Below are 9,205 nucleotides of genomic sequence, written 5' to 3'. Positions count from 1 at the left end.
ATATTAAATTTGTTTCCAAAGCGCAAAAGAAATAATTGAACTGGAATCATTTTGAATAATTATCTTAAACTATTTGTGAAAATAACATGTAAAAAATGATATACTTTTTTTGAGGATCTTTTTTTTATTTTAGGATTTATTAAATAATATATATGATATAAAATATTAAAAATGGCGTGTTTTCTTAATATTCTAGTATAATGAAAAAGAAGAAAGAACGAAAAGTTGCCGAAATTAGACAAACAAAAATTTGCGGAAAATTAGATTATGACTCCCTCTACAAAGACATAATGAAGAGAGAATTATACCCTTCTGTCGGTAAATACAGAATATTTTTTTTGTGCATATACGTACAATTTTATATTGTTACATCATTATGTATGTTATGTGTTTTATATAGATCTTTTTGACAAAGCAATAAAAGATGAATTAGTGTTGAATATTATTATAAATTTGTATAAGAAAAATAGAGATGCTTGTATATAAAATTAATACATATTAATTAAGAAAGGTAGATAATATCTTTTAAGCATTCTTTATATTCTTTGGCGAGAAATCACATTTGGCTTTTTTACTTAAAATATTAATTGAAAGCATTACTTAGTCTGCAAATATTTTATATAATGACCAATAATTATTTAATCGGCGCAAATTACGCATTTTCTTTATAGCGCCAATCTATCGAGCCGTCGGACCAATAATGCTTTGTACTACTTGGTTTGTAGAAAGGGGCGAAAAAATATTCTAAGCAATTCATATGCAGAAATATGATGTTTATGTATATTATTATTATAAAATGTATCTGTCAGAAAAAGTAAAAACTTATTCAGCACAGAACATTGCAATATTGCAGCAACATTGCGGCAATGTTGCTGCAATTGTTTTCTGTGTATTGTATGAAAATTTTCATTCAGCAAAAGAATTAAATTTAAAAACTTGCAAGTCGACTTGACTTGATTTGCGCATTCTAATTCGAGTGAAGAGAAAGAATATACGTCAAAGAGTATAAATAATAAATAAGAAATATTATTTGTACAGTCCTCAAAAATATCACAATCTAATTAGATTAAGCTAATCGTTTACTCATTCATTGTGAATGAATGAGAAACACAACGACCTAAAATAATGTACGATTTCATCTCGACTCTTCTTCCAGTCAATGTGTGGCCGCGTTTATCTGATAGATACGAAATCGTATGACGAATTTACTCGCAAATGCGCGGGTGACGAACATTTCGCAATGTAAGGAGGGGATCATGCGGTCAACGTATCATATCTGTAAGTGGCCATTTACCATTACGTGTAACTAAAACGTTATGCGTTAGGCGCGTGTACATACGCGCCTCCAACGATCGCGTAATCGTAAATTTTTGTCTTCATTTTCTTTTTGTCAACGATGATCGCCGATAATTATAACTTAACGTTCGCGTGCCCGGTTTGTTTCGTCGCTTCGGACCCATGAAGCGTAATATATACAATGAATTATGAAATTCATACATCTCTTAGGCGCCTTCTTTATTTTTTTTTGCAGGATTTATGTTAATCAGATACGTCATTTCCGTTTCTGTTAATGCAATAACTGTGAAATTCTATCATGTTATTGCAGCATGTAATGTACTTATATCTTCGATTTCGCGACTTCTTGCGACAAAAAAAAAATGATGATCGAATCATTTCTTGTCAATATTTGAATATATACAAAGAATATACAATAAAAACATTATACTCCTATTTTGATTCGAATTATCTAATTGATGAGAATGAATTTCAATCGCGAATATAATATCTTAAACTCCGCGCGTCAGCCTTGCTTCTCTATGTTGCGCGCGATAAAGATTTAATTATCAAAATATAATAAAATCGATGCCGGAAGTAACAAGTAAAAATTAAGAGTCGTAAGCGTAACGTTTAGTAGTACTAGAGTGGTTTCGTAACGACAGGCCAATGTTGCGTGATTCGTCTAATGGCGTTGATGGTATAACGAAACTCTGCGATTAAAGCATAAAAATAAAGAAAAAAAAAAAAAAAAATTAATAGAGAATTTTGAGAGATATCATCATTTAATGAATAAAAACGATAGTTTATAAAAACGTTAAAATTATATCCGCACACAGCATAGCATTAAAATGGTTTCGTAATGGCGTTATGTGATTCATCTAATGGCGCTAATACGTATATAACAAAATCCCGTGATTGAAGCATAAAATCAAAAACAATAATCACACATACACACATTAATAAGATTTTAGAATATAGTAATTTAGTAGTTTGGAAAAAAGATGACAGAGCATTTATAAAAATAATAAAATTATATAATAATAAATTAAGTATACACATTTTGTATTAAATATAATATTTAAATTAAGATGTGAGTAATTATTACACTTTTTTTATTTAAATTTGTTAAAATTTTCTTATTATTTCTTATTAAACGAACGGTGTTGTATAAAGCAATGTATGAAAAAAGAATTTACCGGATATAGCATATAATTTATATACATTATCACTACATAATCAAAGTTTTATATCAAAAGGAGGTCAAAAGTTCATTTTTCTGCTTCTGCGCGAAACTGCCGAATTTATATTTGGCTTATTTCTCAACAAAAATTTATGAATCTTCGTAGATTTATTACACAAGATCGAAGTAAACCATGAAGTAAACGAGCATCTTGTGTACTTTGCTTTCTCATTTTGTAAAAAAAAAAATTGAATATGCAAACCAGATTAAACTAGAAAATCCGCATTTTCCGTTGCTACGCACATTTTCCGCTAGAACAAGAAAACGTGCCATTCGTGAAATGTAATAGAGCGTTGTTTACAGGATGTGATTGATATAATATTTCAGTCGAAAAAAATATTACAGTAGTATATTTATATAAATAAATGTAAGAAAGAGAAAAGGCGCGTAGAAAATGAGGCGTAAAAAGCGCACAAGTATGATTGCGAGATTTTTCTTGATCACTTTAGCGATGAAATTTAATGACGTCAATGATAGATTTTGCTGTTATATAAATATTTTCTATTTGTAAGAATTTTCTTTGGATGAGAAATTAGAGAGGAATTATTATATCTAAAATAATTTGATTTGATATTTTTAATAGTTCCTTTTTTCTCAGCAAATCATTTACATGCCTCTAATGAGCGCTTTGTCAAACCGACAATAAATTGACACCTGCAGAAAGAGAGTAGGCAAGCGAGTAGTCCGCGAGCGATCTTTTTGGAAATTATTATGCAAATGTGCAATTATTTGTTGTGAGAAACTCATTGACAGACATTGACAGACAGAAGTAGTGAGTATGCAAATCGTTGATGCTTATACTTATACAAGGAAGAGGGGATAAGGATATCGTCACCCTATATATGCTGTGACGACCGTTATTCCGACTTAATAGTTTGTATACAACGAACGAAGCGAGGGATCTTTTGAAGATTGTATTAATCTCCATATCAGCGTGTTTTAGTAAAAAAAACCGCTTATTTTCTTCATTTGGCGTTAAAATTTCTCTTCAGTGATATAAAAAATACCGTTTAAGATGAGATATTCATTTATGATTATCTGCGTCCTCGTGGTACTTATGCTGGCAAGATTTACTTATGGACGTCCTGCGATCGTCGAGAATGGGTAATTACTACTTTTCTATAATTTTTGAAAATCTGCAATAATACCGATCATTTTTACGAGAAAAGTCAATATTTTGCGATACATTTCCGTTTTTTAATGGCGTGACCTTCCGTTTTAGTTTTCTCCGCGTCCGCATATGGGTTACGTCAGAACATTATTAGCCATATTTAATGTTATTACATCATATTAACGATAACATCGGCCTGTTGCGATATAAATATTATTAAGTATATCGTGATATAAGAAAAACGTGTCTTAAATTTATGTTTCAATTAAAAAAAAAGAAAAAATAGATATTTCCGATTTCTCAAATATCAGCTATCTCACTCGATATCTCATTTTTGTAATTTTTATTTTGCGATAGATTGAACTTGAGCATGTTAGAATCACATGCCTCAAAGTTGGAAGATTTCTCGATCTACGAACCAAGAGCAATCTCATCGCTCAAACAAGAAAGTTCGTCGTTCTCGGCTAAACCGTGAGTTGAATTAAAATTCTCTCGTTTTCCAACGATAAATTTGATGTTGTGTGAATTAACCTGTGTAACTTGCCACGTTTTTGCAGACGTCAAAAACGACTATCGGATCAGAGACGAGCCGAATTGGAGACACTTATAAGTTTGTCAAGAATCACTGGCAAACGGTCGCTAAACATGACGGAAGAAAATGGGCCAAACAGAAAAGTGGATCCAGTAAAAATGTAAGAAAAATTGAATAAGAACAAAAATATTTATGTCATATATATGATGAGATTTTATTATACACATACACACGCGCGTGTGTAAAAAGAATATATATATATATATATGTGTGTGTGCGTGCGTGCGTGCGTGCGTGCGTGCGTGCGTGCGTGCGTGCATGCGTGCGTGCGTGCGTGCGTGCGTGCGTGTGTGTACATATATATATATGTATATATGTATATATACACATATTTTTTTTTATTTTTTTTAATACAACTTATTAAATATATACTTTTTATAATGTAGTAATAATTTTTTTTTTTTTTATATTTTAATCGATAACTTTACAGCGGTCGACGAAGGCGTTTTGCGGTGAACCAAATTCCAATTGAATTAATACCTGTCCGTCATGTCGAAGAACTGAAACGCGATGGGGATCCTACGTATTCTCTAGTTAGGTAAGTGTGTTTTTCTTCTTGTTATTAATCAAACATCGCGCAAACTACATTGATCTTCGTTATATATTTGCATCGATTGACTAAGATCGGCGGAAGAATATTCAAGGATATGAATAGTGATGATAACATCTTTTGCGGTACGCTTTTTCCCGTGCGTAAGTCGCGCGCTTAGATAAGTACACAATTGCGTAGGTCATAAATTCGAGAAAGCGGAGTTAATGTTAACATAAATCTATGTTCTAAAAGTGATGCAAGGCTATCGCTGTATCAGCGTTAAACGCGATAAGTCCTCGCCGGCCATTAAAACGTGCCATCTTGCTTTTTATCGTCTCGTCGGGACATTTCGCAATTATTTCGATTTACATCGAAAGAAGTAATCGACCCCGACGATTACATTCTAGATGCATAATCGGGAAAAAAGTTTATATATATGTATATGTATATGTATATATATATGTGTGGTGTGTGTGTGTGTGTGTGTGTATGCAAGCGACAATTTCCATTGCTCATATGTGATTAATTGATAAGGATATAATCTTCGATATATTTTAAACAGAAAAATTATCTTCGTGTTGAGCGATATATTATATATGTATATAAATATATGTATGTATACGTGCGCGTATTTAATTATAATTTAGATATTAAAGCAATAATTTTTAATACATATCATGCAAAAGCTAATGAAAAAAGGAGAGAGAGTCAAATCCTTTGAAAAGTCGGTTTTTATCTTTGAGCAAAAATTCGATTATACTAATTTATATTTTTGTCAAAAAAAATTTAATCTTTTCTATTTTTATTTTTAGTTGAGTAAACCGCTGATGGAACTGCTCGAAAGCGTGGGTTTTATTACAAGGGATGAGCCTGGCGCATGCAAGGAATATTCTTTGAACATTGCATCGTTTCGACCGCCTAGTCAGTTGCGGAACAGCGGAAACAAAGATTATAAATCATAAAGCAACGTGATCATGAGAAGAATACTAGTATAATTCCATAGACTTATTAGATTTCATTGTAAATTATTATAACAAATCCTCTCGATATTGACAAGTATTTTTTTTTAATTTATTTGAATTCTTAAAAAGGAATGCATATATTATTCATTATCTATTTATTTTAGATTATTTAACAAATATTAAGTACTATAATATAGTTAAAAACCATTTGATAAGAAAAATTATTATTAATTACAATTAAGTCTTTACTTAATAAATCAACAATTATTTTAACTGATAATCAAAAATTAATTAATTATAAATTTTATTGTAAAAATTAACATAAATATCAAAACAATACAACCAGATTGGAAATGGCACAAATAAAAATATCAAATTGCCATAATAAGATCTTTAACTTTATTTATCATACATTTTTCTTCGCTATTGACGTTCGCAATGAGTAAGAATATAATTTACAAAGAAACAGGATAAATTAACTATTGCTACAACTCAATCTTTCAGTTTGCAAATCATAGTTATATAATTTTTATATCAACAATGTAGAGAACTTATTATTAGTCAGCTCTTATAGTTATTCAGCTCGTTTTTTTACATCTCGAACAAATGTTACATATGCGATTCACACAATTCTTTGTTATATCCATAAACGGATTAATGACAATTTTTTAGATTTAATTCACACATCCTAAGGTAAAAATAGAATTGACATTTTAACATATATAAAGCAGAATTATTCTTAACAAATCACACAATCATTATTACGTTATAATTTATAATATTTCTATAATATTTTTAATCTTAACCCTTCTCACGAAATATAGCAAATATTAGAATTTGACAATTCCATATATTTATTAAGACACGTAGTTCTTGTAATATTGCATTACAATTTGCAAAATTGCAATATTTGTTGAGATATAGTTAAGAATCTTTATATGGGAACTAAATACTGAAAGTCGATTGCCTGTTATATCAAAGTTTTATAATATTGGACTCAAAACATGCGAGCTCCGTCTTTTCTCTGTTAAATTAAAACTTATTCTAATAATGTATATGTCTACAAAGCATATCATAATTATATTTTTGAATATCTTTGTTCCTATACAATAATATCATTTTTTATTATATTGAATTCTTTCCAGTCAGCGTCTTTATTGTTATAGTAGCACAAATCGATGCAAATCAATTACGTCTTATTTTCATTTTCTTTTTAATTTGTGTTAATGGCTTTGTTAATTTGACATTAAATTAAAAAATAAATAGATAGAGAGGAGGGAAAAATGGACTTATATATCTGTTAGATTATCTGTACAAATCTTTTTGTTTTATAAAATAAAATAATTGTTATATGTTTAGGGAGAAGAGTGAGAGAAAGAAATAATTATGTATATACAAAATGTACTTATGTAGAGCTTAATTAAAATTATAAAAAAATTTACATTTTTGTGGTTTATTTATTAATGAATTACATATTATTACACATATATTCACATATAGAAATAAATTAAGTTTATATATATTTATAAATTTAAGACATATTATGTATTATCAAATGCTTCTACGTAAATACTTCTACATTGCTGCTTTTTATACTATTTGATTGATTTGAACTAAATTAAGTCGCAATAAAGGTAATAAAAACCATTTTATTTCTTATGAAACAGAGTGTATGAGAAAAAAAGATACGCTTTTTTAAATTTATCTACGGAAATAAATTTAATAGAGTAAAAACGCGTAGATAAATATAAAATTTATCAGACTAATTTATCAGACTGTCAGAGCCAGATTAAAGATTGAAAATGAGGATTAAAATTTGGCTAATAAAGAAAAAGAAATTTTAACTCTTTTTGTTTTAATTATTCAAATTCCTATCTTTAATCTTCAATCTATATAATATGACTTTTCTTATGGAAAAAACACTCAAAATAATACTCAATTTGAGCATTATTTGACACTCAACTTGAGTATAACTCTCAACTCTCTCTCTTTAAGCGTTACTTTTAAGTTGAGAATAACACTCAAGTTGAGCATAATACTGAAGTTTTTTTTGTAATATTGCACCGCTTTTTGTAATATTGCAATGTAACATTGCAATAATCTTACAATGTAATATATACATATATACTTCTACAATGCAATACGTTATGGTGCAATTATATTTATAATAATATAGTATATATAGATGTTTTTTATCTTAACATTTATATACGTTTTCTAAATCTTTCATTTTTACAAGTACTACTGCATACATATTATATGACAAAAAACACTTTGACATATTTAAACTAATTAAATAAATAATAAAATAATTAAATTTAAATAATTTAATTTGAGAAACTTAAAATCTTATTTATATAAATATTAGACTCTATTTTACATTTTAAGTAGATAATGAACAAACAATTTTAACTTTTTCGGACATTTATCTGCCCGAATTTTAAACAATCAATCAAATATCTGAAGTCCCTGTGTTAAAATCGTCAGACAAATTATACAGGGTGTCCCATTTTAAAAGTTCCACCCTTATAACTTTTCAGGATCAACGTTTGAAGGAAAACGACTCGGATAAAAGTTGTGTACGGAACAAAGAGGGCTATCTAATAGTGACTTGAAGATGAATCAAAAGATGAATCAAATGATGTACAGAAAATAATTGTTTTAAAAAAAAAGTATGCAATTATTTGCAATATATTTTTTTATAACAATTATTTATTTTTTCTTTGCACCATTTGATTTATCTTATTATTCTGTACATAAAAGTATTACGATACAATTATCGAACACTAAATAATTTTTGAGATATTTTATACTAAAATATGTCAGATTAAGATACAAAATAACTCTTAATTCTTAATGAAAAAATATTTTATTATAGTGTTTTGAAAAACTCTCGAGATAAGCTACAAGAATATGCAATAAAAAATGGGGGTTTCTATTTAAAAAACAAAAGTTGACCTACAAATAATTTTGAAAATGACCTTTAATGTCAAATCCAAGGTCACTATTAGATAGCCCCCTTTATTCCCTACAACTTTTATCCGAGTCGTTTTCCTTCAAACGTTGATCCTGAAAAGTTATGAGGGTGGAACTTTTAAAATGGGACACCCTCTATTATCAAAAATAGTTATTATACGTATACCTTAATCTTATTAGCCGCTTTTTGCAATCTTTATATAATCGTCTTGACTAAAAATTAAATGCGAAATGGAAGTGCAACGCACGCCGTATAGCGGTAAACGAACAAACTAGCGATTACCAAATATTGGTTTTTGTAATGTTTTTAGAATGTTGCTGTAACATTAACATTATATGTTCGAATAATATCTTAAAAGTATTACATTGGAACTTGCAAGATTCATTTCACATTTTTAGCGTTAATAATAATATTCAATTATCACTCAGTTAACATTCAATTGACTCTTGAGAATACTCAATCTTGTGAATAGTACTCAAAGGTTTAGGGTTTACACTATTTAGTGTCATATTC

General features: G+C 28.7%; 1 protein-coding gene across 1 annotated transcript; it reads left to right on the top strand.

The window, feature by feature from the left end:
- Positions 1–3,406: 3,406 nt before the first annotated feature.
- LOC126852298 (uncharacterized) lies at positions 3,407–7,134 on the top strand. The gene is made up of 5 exons (XM_050596961.1): positions 3,407–3,622; positions 3,987–4,100; positions 4,187–4,321; positions 4,652–4,759; positions 5,566–7,134. The coding sequence occupies exons 1-5, from the start codon at positions 3,534–3,536 to the stop codon at positions 5,567–5,569; spliced, it is 450 nt and encodes a 149-aa protein (XP_050452918.1). The 5' UTR covers positions 3,407–3,533; the 3' UTR covers positions 5,570–7,134.
- The last annotated feature ends 2,071 nt before the right edge of the window (positions 7,135–9,205 follow it).

Source organism: Cataglyphis hispanica, chromosome 10 (assembly GCF_021464435.1).
Source record: "Cataglyphis hispanica isolate Lineage 1 chromosome 10, ULB_Chis1_1.0, whole genome shotgun sequence".
NCBI lineage: Eukaryota > Metazoa > Arthropoda > Insecta > Hymenoptera > Formicidae > Cataglyphis > Cataglyphis hispanica.
The sequence above is the reverse complement of the archived record's forward strand: the minus strand, read 5'-3'. Positions and strand labels throughout refer to the sequence as shown.